Source organism: Lemur catta, chromosome 7, assembly GCF_020740605.2.
Source record: "Lemur catta isolate mLemCat1 chromosome 7, mLemCat1.pri, whole genome shotgun sequence".
NCBI lineage: Eukaryota > Metazoa > Chordata > Mammalia > Primates > Lemuridae > Lemur > Lemur catta.
This window is the reverse complement of record NC_059134.1, coordinates 97,946,597-97,965,526: the sequence shown is the minus strand read 5'-3', so window position 1 is coordinate 97,965,526 and position 18,930 is coordinate 97,946,597. Positions and strand designations below refer to the sequence as shown.

Here is an 18,930-nt window from a genome sequence, read left to right as displayed (position 1 = left end):
TGTTCTAAGCACTTCATTTTTTAAAGGATTTTAGAAGTTGTTAGAGGGAAGACCACCTCAGGAAGAAGTATAAAGAGATTAGACCACATGTCTAATGGGGGTGGGGTTCTACTCAATGTTTCCCCACTAACTATCTAGGTGACCTTGGGCAACTGGGTAAATTGGAGATAAGGGTCTAGGTCTAACGTTCATGAGTAGCATGATCATAAAATTTATCATCCAACCAGAAAACTGTTAAGAGCAAAAGCAAAGACTGTTTGTTAATAATTACACTCGAAAAAGAAGCCAAGTGAGATGGCTCATGCCTGTAATCCTAGCACTCTGGAAGGCCTAGGAGGGTCCAGCAAGAGTGAGACCCTGTCTCTACTAAAAACAGAAAAATTAGCTAGCCATGGTGGTGTGTGCCTGTAGTCCCAGCTACTCGGGAGGCTGAGGCAGGAGGATCGCTTGAGCCCAGGAGTTTGAGGTTGCTGTGAGCTACGATGACCCCACTGCATTCTAGCTGGGGCAACAGAGCAAGACTCTGTCTCAAAAAAAAAAGAAAGAAAGAAAGAAAGAGAGAGAGAGAGAGAGAGAGAGAGAGAGGGAGAGAGAAAGAAAGAAAGAAAGAAAGAAAGAAAGAAAGAAAGAAAGAAAGAAAGAAAGAAAGAAAGAAAGAAAGAAAGAAAGAAAGAAAGAAAGAAAAGAAAGAAAGAAAAGAAAGAAAGAAAGGAAGAGAGAGAGAGAGAGAGAAAGAAAGAAAGAAAGAAAGAAAGAAAGAAAGAAAGAAAGAAAGAAAGAAAGAAAGAAAGAAAGAAAGAAAGGAAGGAAGAAAGAAAGAGAAAAAGAAAGAAAAGAATTTACTTCCACGCCTTAGTCAACATGGAATGATTAAATCAATCTGATTAACATATCTATCCTCTTATCCACTTAGTATTTTTTTTGTGGAGAGGCATTAGAAAATTACTCTCAGCAATTTTGAAGCACACATTAACTATAGTCACCCCGTACAATAGGTCTCACAAACTTATTCCTCCTGTCTCACTGAAACTTTGTGCCCTTTGACCAACATTTCACTATTCCCTTCCCGCCAACATCACACTGTACCCCATAAATACACACAATCATTATCTACCAATTAAAAATAATTTAATTTTTTAAAAAGAAAAACATTAAAAACTGGGACAATCCTAGGAAAACCAGTATACGTGGTCGGCTTTGTCAATAAGGAAGCTCAAGCAGAAATACAGTCCTGCATTGCGGAACAACAGGGATATGTTCTGAGAAAACACATCATTGGCAAACATCACTGAGAAATAGGTCTAATTCAAACTGGTGATGAAGAAGTATTATTGAAAGTGAGCTAGCATCATTGAGAAAGAGTCATTGACCTCCAAGGGACCTATTCCAACCTTGCTACATAGAAATGCCTCTAATCTCAGAGAGAGACATGAAAGTTAATGAAACAACACGCCCTTAGCATTCCACTAACTTTGATTAGTGAAATCTAGTTCTGGCTGCACTTGCCTTATGAGAAGCTCCTAACTTTGAGACAATTACAGAACCTGGACAGAATCTGAGGACAGGAACTTCCATCTGCGGCCACAGCAAAGAGAAATCACCACAAATAAACCTTATTGATGTCCAGAGAAAGTCAGGGTGCTTTGATACCAGAAAATTAGGCACAGGAGAAACAAGCAAATGAATAAATAAATAAGCCCAGTCAATAGTTAGCCAAGGATTGTCAAAACGCAGTTGTTAAGAAATGTATGGTCTGCGTGGTTCCTGTTCTGCAAGTTATCTGCTAGCTGCAACAATGGTGTCCTAATCAGCTTGCGGCAACCATGGCTGTAAGTGGTTATTTGCAAGGAGAGTATGTTTAAAGAGTTGGCACACCAATGGTGTGCAGATCATCACAGGGTGGGCAGGAGCAGGGTCTGGACCCCAGGGTTAGCACCGTGCCAGATTCCTGATCCCATATTAGATGCTTATTGCTGTTGCAGCAGATTACCACGAATTTGTTACCTTACAGTTGTGGATGTCAGAAGTCTCACTGGGCTAAAATCAAGGTGTTGAAAGGGCTGTGTTCCTTCTAGAGGTTCTAGGAGGAAATGCATTTCCTTGTGTTTTCTAGCTTCCGGAGGCTGCCCACGTCCCATGGCTCATGGTCCCCTTTCACCTTCAAAGCCAGCAATTGCAGCATTTTGACCTCTGCCTCCATCATCTCATCTGCTTCTCTGATTCTAACTCTCCTTCCTCCCTTTTCCATGTATAAGGACCCCTGTGGTTACATTGGGACCACCCAGATAATCCAAGCTAATCTTCCTCTCTTAAAGTCAATTCATTAGCCACCTTAATTCCATGTGCAACTTTTATTACCTCTTGCCATATAGTCTACCTAACATATTCACAAATGATACATCCCTGAGATTTGTGACATCTTGTGGGGGAGGGGGAACATCTGGTGGGGGAGGGGACATCTAGTGGGGGATGGGGGAGGTGGCACTATTCTGCCTACTAATCTGCCACCACGTAGACCCAAACTGTCTTCCTGGTCTCATCTGCTACCATATACCATGTATTGGATTTATATTGCTCCATAACGTTACCCTAAAACTTAGTGGCCTAAAACAACAACATTCGTTGTCCCACAGTTTCTGTGGGTCAGGAATTCAGAAAGGGCTTAACGGGGTCCTCTGGCTCAGGGGCTCTCACGAGGCTGCAATTAAGATTTCAGCTGCGACTGCCTTCCACTCAAAGCTGGACTGGGAGAGAATCTGCTTCCAACCTCATTCACATGGTTGTTAGCATGTGAATCCCTCCCTCCCTGGATGCTGGCTGGAGGCTACTCTCAGGAGAGGGACGTGGGTTTCTCCATAAAGCAGCTCACACTTGGCAGGTGGCTCACCACTGCAGGAAGCAAGAAGAGTCGGAAAATGTAAGCAAGAGGGAAATCAGTCTTTTGCAACCTCAACTCATCCCTTCTGCTGCATTATATTAATATTGATTAGAAATGAGGTCAGCCCACCCTCTAGGGAAGGAGACTACACAAGGGAATGAATACGGAGAGACAAGAACATGGGGCCACATCAGAAGCTGTCTTGCATACCCCAATATGTACCCTGTGCTCTCACCTCATAAAACCACCAACATCCTTCGAGAGAGAAAAAAGTGTTTCATAACCCATCTTGTATTTGCTCATTGATTCATTCATCAAAAAAGTATTTACTTTATTCATACTGTGAGCTAGGTAGTGTTGCAAGTGCTGGGGAGGGAGCAGTGAGCAAAAGAGACAAAGCCCCTGGCCCCCTGGAGCAGACATTCTCCTGGGGAGGAAGGCAAACATCTGAGCAAGCCCGCATATGGCCTGATGGGTCACAGGGTGATGAGTCACAGCAGGAAAGGGGCTTGGTGGGTGTCGGTGGAGGTGAGGCCGTCTCACAGATGGTAGCCTGGGAAGGCCTCTCGAAAAGCTTGCCTTTGAGCAGAGACATGAAGGAAGTGAGGAAGCCGCCATGAGGCTGTTTTGAAGAAGAGAGACAAGGGCAGAGGGGACGTCAAGTGCAAAGGTGGCTGACGCGTTCGAGGAACAGAAGTTCTGCGTGGCTGCAGCAGGGTAAGCAAGGGAGAACGTGGTCAGATCTGAGGTCGGAAAAGGAACCAGAAGCCAGATCTTCTAAGGCCTTAGGACTTTGGCTCTTATTCTCAAATGAGAGCCACTGGAGACTGTCCCCTTAAAGGGAGCTACTTAAAATGCAGAAAAAATTTAAGCCCCCTCCATAATTTCAAGCTATTATGTACAGCTCTCTCTTATAAGGAGGTATACTTTGCTTTACAATACAGCCACACTTCTGGGAAAAATATGTATATGTAATCAATCCCACATTTTTTTCTAATTACTTCCTTTAAAAGATAATATCTGAAAGCCTTGGGTGTTTGAGACTGCTTTTATCCCCAGATAAGGAAAGAGAAATCAAACAAAACCATTTCTTGGAAACTTGAATTTCTTTTTTTTTTTTTTTTTTGAGACAGAGTCTCGCGTCTCACTGTGTTGCCCGGGCTAGAGTGAGTGCCGTGGCGTCAGCCTAGCTCACAGCAACCTCAAACTCCTGGGCTTAAGCAATCCTACTGCCTCAGCCTCCTGAGTAGCTGGGACTACAGGCATGCGCCACTATGCCCAGCTAATTTTTTCTATATATATATTTTAGTTGGCCAGATAATTTCTTTCTATTTTTAGTAGAGACAGGGTCTCGCTCTTGCTGAGGCTGGTCTCGAACTCCTGACCTCGAGCGATCCGCCTGCCTCGGCCTCCCAAAGTGCTAGGATTACAGGCGTGAGCCACTGTGCCCGGCCTGAATTTATTGATTAATGTCAAACACCTTTAAAGAAAGAGTCTAGTCTAGAACCCAGGTCCAGGCCAACTTAATTAATTGTATAAAGCCAGACTCTACCTGGCAGTTCTTTACCTGAGAGCCTGCAAGGACACATTGTAAAGCAGGTGCCTTAGGACCATAAAATGAGCTGATGCCTACAAATTCCCAAACCACAAGGCAATGGCTGGGGAGAAACAGCCAGGAGGTTGTCTGACCGGTTATAATAAGATCTGGGAGAGGTCTTTCTGATACTGGCACATTAGCCAAACGTCCCAATGTAATGACCCAGGATTTTGGAAGAGGACGCTTTCTCATCGTTGCCCTCACTGCACACTCAGCCCGAAGCTTCCCATAGGACTGTGCTGCCTAGAAGTCACCTTCAGACACCTTGGAGGGTCTATAGTAGGTAAACTTAGATAAGCAAATGGAAATTAGCTGTACCAGGGAAGGAGAGGTCAGCACAGGTAGTGAGGAGTGGTTGGGTCCGGGGACAGACTGAGTTACAAAGGGAAGCACATATAAGAGAAGGTAGAGAAACACTCCACTTGCAAATACTGGCAGCTGTGGACGGAAGACGTGGACAGGACAGAGGAGAGGGAGATGGCCTGGTTTACCCTCCACCTCCTGAGCCTTCTCTGGGCTGTGGCTGGGACCAGCACCCAGACCGGGAACTCTTGTTGTGAGTACAGTGTTTTTTCCAAGGAGATCAAAGAGCCAGTTACCTGGGGAAAGGCAGAGACCTCAGACACTGAGGTCTGCTAATGAGAGATGGAAGTAGAACTTCAGGAATGGTGGTTGACGATATAAAGACAGACACTTGGTGACTATTGTAACGAGACACTACCACCAGAGGGAGGTTTGGGTACCTGCTGAGGACAGATCATATCCTAAATCTTTAATACGCTTCGTGGCAGAGTGACAAATAGAAAATGGATGCAAGGAAATCAGTGATTTCTAGGAAGGGGCTAGAAATCATGTGAAATGCCTGTGAGCCAGATTACTTGGAGTTACCAAATAAAAAATCGCTTTCTTAAAAACATGAGTTATTTGAGAAGGTGTAGGGACTAACTGGCCTCCAAAGAAAAATCTCAATGTTTCCTCCAATTCTCTTCAGTCACTTGGGATACCAATGCTAATCAAATCTCCTAAAAGGTGTAAGTAAGAGACACAAGAATCAAGTTTCTGAGAAGGAACGAAGGTTCAGGGATTGGTAAGTGGCTTTTCTCTCCTCAGCGGTCCCGTCTGCCCAGCAGCCCCTGGTGGATGGCATACAAGTGCTCATGGAGAACTCGGTGACATCATCCTCCTTCCCAAACCCCAGCATCCTGATTGCCATGAACCTGGCCGGAGCCTACGGTGTGGAGGCCCAGAAGCTCCTGACGTACGAGCTCATGGCCAGCGACACAGCCAGTGAGACACCCGAGCCCCTCACGTGCTTCCCCGAATCTTGCACGCCGCTCGCCACCCCCAGATCCCAACTTCGCGTCCCCCAACCCCAGTGTGCCTCTGACTGTACCTTTCCCTACATACCTGTAAGGTACCTGGAAAGAAATAGGGGGCAAGTCAGAGCATTTGCGGAGGGGGACAGTAAGGCAGAGAGAGCGCTAGACTAGATGTCAAAAGAGCAGGCTTCCAGTCCTGGCTCCGCCACTTACTAGCTGTGTGACCTCGAACAAGTCACTTGATCCTGCTCAGCCTCACCTTCCAGAAGGTTCTAATAACAATAACACAACTACAAATAATAACAATGATAATAATAAATAACCTCTGTTCTGCCTACCACCCAGGAATTGTCTTGAGCCTCAAGTTAGATATTAAAGCTTAAATTATTTTGTAACTGCAAGTTTTTATGTATAAGATTGTATAGGTATTCTTGCTGCTTTTCTAATCAAATGCCAGGGATTTCTTGATGGACTCATCTGTCTGTACAGAGGCCACTAGATTAAATACAAATATTTCCTTAAGTATTTTTTTCTGCATTTTTTTCTTTGGAAAGGCAGATTGAAAAACTACTCACACTATTAAAAAGTCAAAATGATCTGGATAAGAAGCAGAGACCCATGTTCAACAATTAATAAAAAAAAATTAAAAGAAGCAGCAGGGAGCTCAGCCCTAGCCCTTGGTGGTCTCTCCCCTTGGAATGTCTTTGTCTAACTGCTTTGTTCTCTCTTCTGCAGACCTGACCACTGGTCAACTCGCCCTCACCATTATGGCCCTCACCTCCTCCTGCCGAGACCCTGGGAATAGAGTATCAATTCTACAAAAACAAATGGAGAGCTGGGCACCTTCAAGTAGGACCTCGTTAGAAGGGAGGGGAGAGTGAGGCGCGTGGTCCTCCCTGGGAATTTTAGACCCAGGAAGGGAAAAGGTGGAGTGCGGAGAACGGAAAGTTAGGAAACAGACACATGCACCCTTCACTCTGGTCCCTCTGATAATCCTACAAGTGAGAGAGTTTCTTCCAATCCAAAATGATCTAGAAAAGACCATTACCCGGGGGACAGACTTGTCAGGCACCTCCTGTCTGAACACAGCATCATCCCTTTTATTCTATCCAAATGTCAGATGACACTCAGAACACTGAAGCTGCCCTTTGCCAATACTGTGTTTTTTCTTGGGGATGGGTTTTCTAGCAATTTCTGTTTTAAAGTTTTGGCTGTTCCTTGTTCATAAATGTCCTCAACATGTTGAATGTTAGTCTAATGAAGGTTTTTTATCCCCTTGTGAGGCCCCAACGTGGAAGCATTATCCTTCTATGGGCCCAGTCTGGCGATTTTGGCACTGTGCCAGAAGAACTCTGAGGCCACCTTACCAATAGCAGCCCGCTTTGCCAAGACCCTGCTGGCCAATTCCTCTCCCTTCAGCGTGGGTGAGTAGGTCGCCACTGCCTTGAGCTGGGGACACCAGAGGCACAGGACACTGCATGGTGCAGCTGGCAGGGAAATGGGAGGGGAGAGCGTCCCGTGGAGGAGGAGCTGAGGACTAGCAGCGTGTCTGTAGATGGAAGCTACTTAGTAAAAGTTTGTTGGACATGTGAGTTAAGGAGTACATGAAGGAAGGGGACATAGTAACATGTAGCAGCAAGGACAATACTTGAAAGGTCTGGCAGCTGCAGAACCTCCACTGGGAACAATAAATGTGCACGTAAGTCAGAGAGTTGTTCCCAAACCGAATATTAATGTCTTGCCTCATTCCCACCCTGCACCCCCTCTTTAGTGACTACTGATGCTTTTGCTCTCTGTTCTCAATGCTTCTCCTTATTACATCCAAATACTCTCTGTTAAACAGCTACTTTGTGAACCCTAAAGCCATGATGTTCCCCTTCAAGGAAGCTCTGGGACCACCTGATTTCTTTGTTCTACAGGGATATGTGCTTGTGAATGGACGAGTTTTCCTCTACAATGCCATGGTGCCCCTTTTCTGTCCACCCTGCTGTGTATAGTGATCCCTTCTGTGCGGGGGGGCCCCGTCACAAACCTCATTCATGGTCCCTTTTTCTCCTCTGCCACCCTCTATGGAGTAGCATTATGTGCCTCATCAGCAACCTCTTTTGTTTCAGTTTCTAGCAGACAAGTAGCTGAACAGTTCCTCTAGTACTCTCCCCGTGGGCCAAGAACAGACGGGTCTCCCTTTCCCATCCAGGATCTCACACATTGCTGAGGCGTCTCTGTCTGTTCAGGAAGGTCGGACTTTCTTGCCTCTGGGTTTCAATAATAGTATCACCTTTAATGAAGTTATGCAACTTTCAGGTGGAGATTAGGGTGGGGAGGGGAAGATCAATGAAATCAAAGATGCCATCTGGTAAGTCTTTCACTGGTTCTGGTCCTGTCATCCCAGAGGTTGCTCATTCAGTCTTCACATACATGTTGCATGCAAGTGATGAAAAAGTTCCTGTGCTGGGTGCTATGGGGGATGCAAAGTTCCCACCACCCAAAAGTTCACAGAGCACAGTAACAAAAAAACACAGCAGAGAGCACCAAGATTGCAGAATGGGTATAAACAACAAACGCTGAAGGAGTTCAGAAGAGACCGCACCTGCTGTGCTGAGATGACCAAGAGGCTTCATTGAAAGGTGGTGATGGTGGGGCCTTCGAGAACTGGTGACATCCTGAAAGATAAACATCAGCACGAGAGAAGTGGGACTGAACGTACTGCCAGTCTACATGAATTAAAAGCAGGAGCTGTTGAGTTGTGCACATCCGGGTTCAGGTCCTGGTACTGCTACTTACTGCTTGAGTGGCCTTAAGCAGTTACTTCACTTCTCTGAGCCTCCATTTCCTCATCTCTTCAATGGAGATAATTACAGGTTCTATTTCTCAGGTTGTCCTGAGGAGTAAATGAGATCATGTCACCAGGATACAGTAAGGACACAATAAATGTTAGCTGTTCATTCGCTGTGGTGGTGATTTTGGTATCTTACTTCTCTGTGATTCGCAGACACGGGAGCAGTGGCAACTTTGGCTCTGACCTGCATGTACAACAAGATCCCTGTAGGTTCAGAGGAAGCTTACAGAACCCTGTTTGGTCAGGTACTAAAGGATATTGTGGAGAATATCAGCACAAGGATCAAAAGCGATGGCATCATCGGAGACATCTACAGTACTGGCCTCGCCATGCAGGTAAACACATCCTGGACGCTATTGGTTGGGTCTGTGCCAATAAGCCTGGACTGTAGGATCAAGATTCCAGGCTTCTGCTAATATCTCTGTGAAAGTACAGCTAGTGTGACTGGAGGTATATTCCTTGTAGTACCTGTTCCTCAGTTTATCTACTGGTAAAATGCAGGTGAATGTTAAAGTGTGAAATTCTATATTAACTCATTTCCCTTCCTTGGGGAAAAAAATAAAAAAAAGAAATCAAGAAATGTATTAGTTTATTATTAATAATGATCAATTCATTAATAATATTTGTAGACTATTGAAAGTTTAATGTATAAACAAACAATAATATTATAGCAGGTCCTCAAAAAATATGGAATTTTCTGATTCAATCTTACCAGCCACGTGTTCTTTTGTAAGCCCTTTATCCTGATTCGGAAAGGGCAAATTTTTATTCAAAATGATCGGTGAAAATGATCCAAAGTTGACTCAACCTCGCAAAAACCCCTAATAAGTGGTAGAGCCACATCTGTCTGGTGGCCACGTCCATACTCAATCAATTCTATGCTTCCCTAGTGTGTATTTCCAGGCTTGGATTCTATAAGATGTTGGATTTGATAGACCCAAATCCAACACCCTGCCCCATCCTGGTTGATTAGGACAGCGTCCTTCATGGAAGGCAGATGCACCTATGAGAGTGGGCAAAGATAACCAACTAGAATCAAAAATTAAAAAGCCATCTGTGGCTGAATCCTCTAATCCAAACTAAGAAGTCTATGTTCCAAAGTCCCAAAATATCCTGTGGGATTAATATAAAAATTGCACCATAAACTCCCCAGCTCAGAAAGCCCAGGAAAGGGAAAATCATGAAGTTATGATGCCAGCCCTAAACCTAATATATCTCTGGACCTCTATTAGAAAGACATTGTCCTCTGAAGAAACAATAGAGACTGGTATAGGTATTCCACACAATAAAAGTTAGAAAAAGGTCTAAATAGGCCGGGCGCCGTGGCTCACACCTGTAATCCTAGCACTCTGGGAGGCCGAGGTGGGTGGATCACTCGAGGTCAGGAGTTCGAGACCAGCCTCAGCAAGAGCGAGACCCTGTCTCTACTAAAAATAGAAATAAATTATCTGGACAACTAAAATATATATATAGGAAAAAAAAATTAGCCGGGCATGGTGGCGCATGCCTGTAGTCCCAGCTACTCGGGAGGCTGAGGCAGAAGGATCGCTTAAGCCCAGGAGTTTGAGGTTGCTGTGAGCTAGGCTGATGCCACAGCACTCACTCTAGCCTGGGGAACACAGCGAGACTCTGTCTCAAAAAAAAAAAGAAAAGAAAAGAAAAGAAAAGAAAAGAAAAGAAAAGAAAAGAAAAGAAAAGAAAAGAAAAGGGTCTAAACAGCCCAGGAATTAGTTCATGTTAAACACAAGAGTAAAAACAAAGCTCTCACTCCAATGGCATGGTCAATGAGATTCTGTCCTAGAACAAAACCCTGGTTTTTTTTCCATGGCCGAATCATACAAGAGCATTCCAAGGGTTTGGATCTATAAAGCTTTGTGGAAGAAAAAAGACAGTATGGAAGGGATATAAAATGGTTTGCAGGTGGGGAGGTTGTGTGTGTGACCTGCTTAAAATAACCTTGTTCAGCTTAGCACCAGAGAAGTGTTTACTTTTGCTAATTTGGTTTGTGAGTTCTGTTTGGTATTTTATCACCTGCTAGGTACACTCTGATAAGCTGTTCCTGGGAATTAAAGCTTTGCCCATCAAGAGGCAAGACCTCATCCATATCCAGATACCAAAGGCCAGGTGGCTTTCCTGCTAATTGGGGTCCTTAATCTCTTCCTACCCTCCTTACTGCCCTATCTGGAGCTTAGCAAGGCAGCCTGAAATCTGAAGTCACCAGCTGTCTAATACATAACGTTTTCTAATCTAAAATGTTCTGGTGTAGAAAATCAAAGGGCTCTGGAGCTACAACAACTTGGGTTTGAACCCCAGACCTGGCACCCTCTCAGGCAAATATTGAAATTATCTGGGTTTCATTTTCCCTACAATAGCAAGGTTGTAACTAGGTTAAATAAAATGTGGTATGAAAAAAAAATCATAGGCACAATGTCATGCTTAATAATTGTTCCTGGTCTCTCCCAGCAGAACAGTAGTGCTGTTAAACCTCCTTTTCAGCCTTTGCTCACTCTCTTCCAAGATGTGCATGCCCTTCAAGTGGCCCCAGGGACACTTGTCCTTGCCAAAGGCACTCATGAGGCATTTCCTCTGTTCTAGAACTGTTCTTCTTTCTTCCATCAATATTTGGCTGCTTTCAAGTTTCCTCTGATAGGAACTTAACCTTGAAAAGGGATCTGATAAACCTCTTAGAAAGTTACTGATGACCTCTAACAGCTTAATGTATTACTCCTCTCTAGAGCATTGGCATTGGTGATTTTAATCCCAAGTGGCTACATCTCGCTTAATGGAATTTGGGAGATGCATATGGCAAGTGGACAAGATATTGTAGCTGGGGAGTACCTGAGGCCCCTTTAAACCAAACTGCCTTGTAAAGTGGCCTCTGTCCAGAGCCATGGTTCACAGTTGCCAAGGTCAACAATGACGGTCACTACTATCTGGTTCTGACACTACTGCCCCTGGCTGAGAAAGCCATTTCTAACTCCCCTCTTCTTTCTCTTGTTGCCCATCCCAAGCTTCAGGTGAGTCAGTCTTCAGCAATCCCAGCCCATTAACATGCTCTGGTGGCCGCAGTCAGCACAACTCTAAAGGGAGAGGTGGTAATGGCAGCATCCACATCACACACTACAAAATGCTTTTGTATGTTAGCCCTTTCGGACCTCAAATGATCTCCCATGAGATATAAAACTCAGAAAAGTTATGTGGATTTCTTGGTGTATTAATCAAGACTCATTTTGCAAGTAATAAAAACCCAAGTCATTTTTGCTCAAGAAAAAAAATTGGGATTCACTATTTCATATACAATGGGAACTCCAGGCCTGGATTAGGGCGTTTCAGGAATAACTAGAAGAAAGAGCTCAGATCGCAATATCAGGGGTCACTGTTTTTCTGTCTCTTGGCCCTTCTTTCCTCATTCTCTCCTGCTGCATGGCTTCTTCAAAGTAGCTAAAGAAGATGGTCACTAGCAGCTCCATGTTTGCTTATATGATCTCAGCTGAATAACCCCATCAGGAAAAAAAATGTTTCTCTCTCCCAGTGTCTGTATGTCAGGAGAGGACTCTGACTAGTGCATATGTGCACCAATCACTGTTACCAAGGGGATGGTGCACTATCATCAGCCCAACCCAGGCCACAAGTCGACCCTGTGGCCAGCGTTTTGGAGCCTCTGACTGATGGTCCTGACAAGATCACAAAGTGAGGGAGAAGTCCACCAAAGGATGTGCATGACAGTGCAAAACATGAGGTCTATTCTGTTTATGTGGCCAGGTTGTTCTAGACTAAAGCTCCCTCTGGAGCTTGCTTTGTCCAGCTCTCGCTCTCACTCTACCTGTAAGAATTGTTAGTAAATACGGCAGCCTCATAGTGTTCCCTGGATCTGGTCATTGCACAGATACTTGTTATGTGACTACTAAGTGACAGACACTGTGCTAAGTGGTGGAGATATAGCACTGAAGAAGACAAATGTAGTTCCAAACCTGTGTAGCTTTGGTTTTGGATTCTAGGTGACTGGGTGATCACAATTAGTGACCAAGTCTGTCTCTTATAAGGTGTGTAAGGGCCAACTCTCAGCATCTGTGCCTAATCTCTCTCCCTCTCTCTCTCTCTCTCTCTCTCTCTCTCTCTCATCCTGTCCCAGGCTCTCTCTGTAACACCTGAGCAACCTAACAAGGAGTGGAACTGCGAGAAGACTATGGATATAATACTTGATGAGATTAAGCAGGGGAAATTCTACAACCCCATGGCCATTGCCCAAATCCTCCCTTCACTAAAAAACAAGACATACTTAGATGTGCCTCAGGTGTCTTGTAGCCCTGGTAAGAATTCTTTTAATATCTGCCTCTCCTTATGTCATAAACCAGTGACTTATGCCAGGAATAATATGTGGATCATTGTTAAGTGACATACAGTTGTGTTATGTCCATTATTCTCATGTGGGTAGAGCATTCCTGACTTCCAACCCCCAAGAGTATATGCTAGTACACAGCCATACCATCCTGCCCTCAGAATTCAGCCCCCCATGTCTACTTCATTCATTGTACATTTATGGGCAAAGCATTTTGTGGGACACTATGGAAAGGAGAAGGTCCATGGTCCTAACAACGAAATCACATATAGCTTCATTCATTCATTTGACAAATGTACCACCAAACATTGTACAAATCTTATCATATCTGCTCTTTACAAAGTCAGGAGACAGATATATAGACAAATACTACAATATTCGGGAGAAAGATATAAGTATTAAATAGAAATTAAAGCCACATACTGTGCAAAAGCAAAAGAAGAAAAGTAGTGACCTATTGTTGATTTTGTTTGGGAGGCTTAAGAGAAGAAGAGAGTTCACATTTAAGCTGAGCCTTAAAGATCTAAATATGAAAACTTCCTGCTCAGAGCACACCAACAAAATGGGGTAGAAACTCTGCATGCTATTTTTTAATTAGAAATATCTTTATTTTATCCAATTGCTAATATAATCCAGAGATACTTAAAATTCAACCTTTGCAGAAATGTGCATTTAGAAAGTGAGGAGTCCTGTATAAAAATTTTATCACCTGAGAGATAACTAGGGTTTGGTATGGATTCCTCCAACTCTTCTTTTTAATCAAATACTAAAACAAAGTATTATTTCTCTCACATTATATGGACTTCTTAAGAAGATATTAACAGGCTTATTATCTATCTCAATTCAGAATCTACAGAGACCAAAATCAAGCAAACTGATCCCAATCATACCAAACACTACCACATTCACCTAACTCCTTAGGCTGCTTCCCAACAATTTCCCAGCTTTAACGAGGTGGCCATGGAGTCCTTCCCAGGATTCTACACTCATTGTTCAAGTACTTTGTTAAATTGTGTGAAACTCACTATTTTCATGAAATGTTTTTTGGGATGAGTTACCGATAACAGAGATTTTGCATCCATAATACAAACCGCATAATCTTTGCTCTTCACAGGTCATGAGGTGCAACCAACTCTACCCAATGATCTTAGCTCTGTCACCACCTCAGCATCCAACATCACTGTCACATACACCATAAATAACCAGCTGAGGGGGGTAGAGCTACTCTTCAATGTGACCATCAATGTTAGTGTGAAAAGTGGATCAGTGCTACTTGTTGTCCTTGAAGAAGCACAGCGCAAAAATTCCATGTTCAAGTGAGTGTTATAAGTGGTGTCCACCATTCTCTCCAGGTTTAACCTGAATTCCAATTCTCTCTCTCTCTCTTCCTTCATTTTCTTACTTTTTTTTTCTTTTGATAATTTAACAAATTTTTATTTGACAGCCTCTTGAAGAGCTTGCAATCTAGTAAATAGGCAAGGCTCTCATGAAAAATCAAATCATACAGGTCAATATATGATAGAGTTTTAAAAACAGAAATTCAGAGGAGGGAAAGTCCATTGTGGATTAGAATAGTCAAAGAAGGCTCCATGGCTTTGGACCACAAGGAATAGGTACTACTTAGGAAGATGTGGGAAGGGGTTATTGTAGGAAGAAGAACAAAGCATTTGTAGGAAGAAGAACAAAGCATTTGTAGGAAGAAGAACAAAGCATTTGTGGGTATAACAAAGCATTTGCAATGAAGTAAGCAAAAAATTTGGGGTCAGCAAATAAGCCAGCTTGACTAGAGGAGAGAATACACGACTGAATTGAGTGAGTGACGTCTACAAGGGTAGGTTGGGTGATCATGTAAAAAGCTGAAATGCCTGATTAAGGAGACTGGACTTCATTTTACAGGGAAGCATTGCAAGCTTTTGACTAAGAAAATCCATGTTGTAAAATGTTACTTGGGTGGTGAGAATAGAAGACAAGGCTGAAATCTAGGGCACGACTACACCAGTGAAACTGTGAAGTGATGAGAACCTTATCTAGGATAAAGGGACTCACACCAAGGAAGCCTCCACAGGGCTTGGTGAGTGACCAGATGTGGAGGTCAAGAGAAAGAAGCTTCAGAACTATTCACAGGAGTGTTGAGAAGAAAGAATACCTTTCAAAAAAAGAGATTTAATTCCTTAGACATGTTTAATGGTGGGTCTTCAAAATAGAAATATCATCAGGCTTGGGGAGGTATAGATGAAGTTCTAGGAAAAGACATAGGACAGGCAAAAAATATTGGACAGTCATCTGAAAGAGGTGATGTCTGAAGTTAAGGAGCTGTGCAATGAGTGACAGACACATGCACGCAATAAAACTATAAGACAGATCCAATTATCCCCATTTTACAGATAGAACCTTTAGGCCCAAAGAAGCTAAGTAACATTCCTAAGACCACATAATGTATAACCAATAGAGTTGAGAGCTGAACCCAAATTGTGCTGATTCTGAGGCTCATGCACTTTCCATGCCCTGTCAGGGAAGAGCAGGATACAGAAATAAATCACAGCGGAGAAAATTAAACTTTGGGAAATGTTTATAGTTTGCAAAAAGAGGAAGTGGTAAGGAAATATGGAGCAGTCTAAGCTAAAGGAATAAAGAAGTGCCAAGTCATGAACAAGAAAAGAAGAGTTGCTTTGAAAGAAAAGAAGATATGATCCAAATCCTGCAGAGAGATGTCAAGGAGGAATACTGACAAAAGCCAAGGAAGTGACAACTGAGTGATACTTACAGGGGGATCTATTCCACCAGGCTCTGTTGAGCACATTGTATCTGCTGCCCACTGCATGGCGCCATAACTTTCCTAACTTATAGAGGCAGGTCAGGATAAAAGTTGCACTTCAACCCCTCTGAATATATTATACTATACTTCTCTGTGCTTAGCTTTAATTGGGCCTGATTTTTCTTTTTCTGGTTGTAAATGCAATAAATACACATAGCATAAATTTTGACGGAAAAAGCATAAAGAAGAAAACAAAAATAATCTACAGTCCTTCCACAATATAACCACTGCTAATATTTTTTATAATTTTGTAGATTTGTTTTTTATACGCATATTACAAATAGTTGTGATCTATCTGTCAGCTACATGGGACAGGCAGCTATTTCATGTAAACTTTGTATCTCATGATTTCACTGAACATTAGTATGTATTTTCCCATGTTACTGAAAATTATTGAGAAATATAATTTTCATAACTTCCAAATAGTCAATCTTGGATATTCATTGCATTACTCATTCAATTATTTGCCCATTGTTGGACATTTACATTTTTTAATTTGTTTACTGATAGGTGTTTAAAAAATCCATTCATTTTAATTTCATTTAATTCCAAGTGAATTAATTTCATATTCATTAGTCATTTGCATTTTCTCTTTTGAGCATGATTTTATCTTATCTTTAAAGCATTCAGGATGTCTCTGTCCTCTTCATCTTACCCCATTATTGCCTGACCTAAAGTGAGGTAGTAATCAGACATGAATTTTTTCTTAGATTTGAAACTACAATGACATCTTGGGGCCTCATGATCTCTTCTATCAACAATATTGCTGAGAATATTAATCACAAGACATACTGGGAGTTCCTTAGTGGCACAACACCTTTGAATGAAGGTGAGAGCAGAAAAGGAATGCACACTTCTATAGTTTGAAGGCTATGTTCCTTAATTCTTTAATTAATTCATTCATTCAATCAGTAAATAACTGTGAAATTCTACATGTATATACAGTAGTTGTATATAAACTAATTACATATATATCTATAAGCATATATTATATGTGTATATATACAGCCATTAGATAGATCAATTCCATGTGTATTAGTGACTCTCTTTTTACTGAGAAGGAGACTAAGTCTTAGAGACATGAAAGGGACTAGTACAATGCATGCATTTAGCATGTGAGAGCAGATAATCAAACCCAGATTTCCAAACCCTGGGACAAGTATGCTTTCTACAACAGTTTTGCTCAAAATTTATTCTTCATCTTCTTTTTGCTGTAATGTTTTTTTAAAAAGAAGGATGTCTGTGTGTTCATGTTTGTGTGGAGAAAACAGGAAGAATAAAACTCAGGCTTCGGCAAAACCTTAATACTTGTTAAAGTTTTTGCACAAATATTAAAATATTCTCCAACTTAAAGAGCACTGGCATATGGTTTTGTCTAAGCATGATGTTACCTAGTTAACCTGAGGTTGTCACCATGCAAAGACATGTAAAGCCAAAGTCACAGTAGAGGAAAGGTCATGGTTTGGTACAGATGCTTCATTATCCAATATTACAATGGGAGAGATGTTTTTCTTAGAGTCTATCATGTATTCAAGAAAATCTGTCCAGTCAGAATTCGTAGAATTGCAGCAAAGTATATAATAAAGATCTTGGAGTCACACAGGGCTTGGTTAGAATCTCCTTCCCTTATTTTCTAGCTACACGAGATAAGTAATAAATCTTCTCTGAGCTACAGTTTCCACAGCTATGAAATGAAAATAGTAATAACCACTTCTTGGGTTCTCATGAAGATTAGAAATAATGTGCTTAAAATGATTAAATAGAGTCCCTTTTGTATGTCATGTGTTCAAAAATGGTAATCATCAATGTTATTATTAGTTTTCCAACCACCTTCATCTCAAGAAATTGCCCCAGGAACTTAAATCAGCTTCATTTTTATGTCTGCCAATTACTTTTATTCCCTGAGAGAAAGAATAGTGAAGAGAAAGGCCTCTGGAATCCCAAAAGATTTAGGCCTGAAATTATCATTCTTTCTGTTGCTTGTACCCGAAACATCATGGATATTGTTATCATCTATGCTTGCTTTCCTGAAAGACAAGAAGTCTCAACATGCTGCTGTATTTTATTTCTTACATATATTCAAAAATGAGCAAGAGGTCCTCCCTTGAACGTTCTAATTTTGGCTTAAAGAAGCCATTTTAACAATAACCATCACTTATTGCACAATTAATATGTGTCAGGTACTGTATTAGGCACCCAACACTCATTATTTCTAATTCTGAAAATAACTCTTCAGAATAAATATTATTAACAAAACTTTAAATGTGAGGAAAAAGAAACATATATCTTAAGGGTTTTACCCAAAGGCACAGTCCACAAAATGGCAACCTGGAGACTGGAAACAAGAACTCCTTAAATCCAATTCCATGTTCTTTCCATACTAATCAAATTACCCATTTATCTCTGGGGTGATTTTACTCCTTTAACAAATTTAATGGGCTGACCCTTGGAAGATGGGGTGTGGAGATGGTTACATGTAGCTCAGTCACCTCACGTTACTCTGCTTATTTCCAGGGGTTGCCGACTACATCCCCTTCAACCATGAGCACATCACAGCCAACTTCACACAGTACTAAGGAGGAGGCGGGTTCAGCATTCACTGGACATCTCCAAAAGGATGGGTGGAATTTTTCTCACTTCATTTCAAATCTATGCAAAAAAGTGAATATCTACAATGTCACGATATCGTGATCAAAACATGGAAAACCACTATGTAGAATAAAGATGCAAAGTTCACTGGAGTCTCAACCTCTGTGACCCATGAAAATAAAAGTTCTAGCTTCTCGATGTAATGACTGTCAGTCATCTTTTAAACCTAAGATGAGGGGAAAAAGAAAAGTCCAGCTGATTTTTTTGGAGATTATTTTAGGAGATTGAATCTTTGTGATTAAACAACACATTCCCTAATTCTACAAATGAAATAATATATTTTTTAAATCTTTTATTTTTTTTCTTATACCAAGTACTCTTTTTCAAATCACCTAATGTAAACATACATATATACATATATATATATATATATATACAGACACATGAAGTGACCAAACTTATTTCATATGAAACTTTCAGAGAGTTCAGAACTAGCTAAATGATGTTATATCATAACTCTTCCCTTTCATTTCTGATGTTTGTTCTGGGTAAAA

The 18,930-nt window shown here is 41.8% G+C and overlaps 1 protein-coding gene across 1 annotated transcript; it reads left to right on the top strand.

Annotated features, from left to right (window-relative positions):
* Nucleotides 1–4,952: 4,952 nt before the first annotated feature.
* On the top strand, nucleotides 4,953–18,572 carry CBLIF (cobalamin binding intrinsic factor). Its single transcript, XM_045558159.1, has 9 exons — nucleotides 4,953–5,031; nucleotides 5,586–5,762; nucleotides 6,530–6,643; nucleotides 7,078–7,218; nucleotides 8,787–8,968; nucleotides 12,766–12,943; nucleotides 14,087–14,288; nucleotides 16,498–16,616; nucleotides 18,302–18,572. The coding sequence occupies exons 1-9, from the start codon at nucleotides 4,953–4,955 to the stop codon at nucleotides 18,361–18,363; spliced, it is 1,254 nt and encodes a 417-aa protein (XP_045414115.1). The 3' UTR covers nucleotides 18,364–18,572.
* The last annotated feature ends 358 nt before the right edge of the window (nucleotides 18,573–18,930 follow it).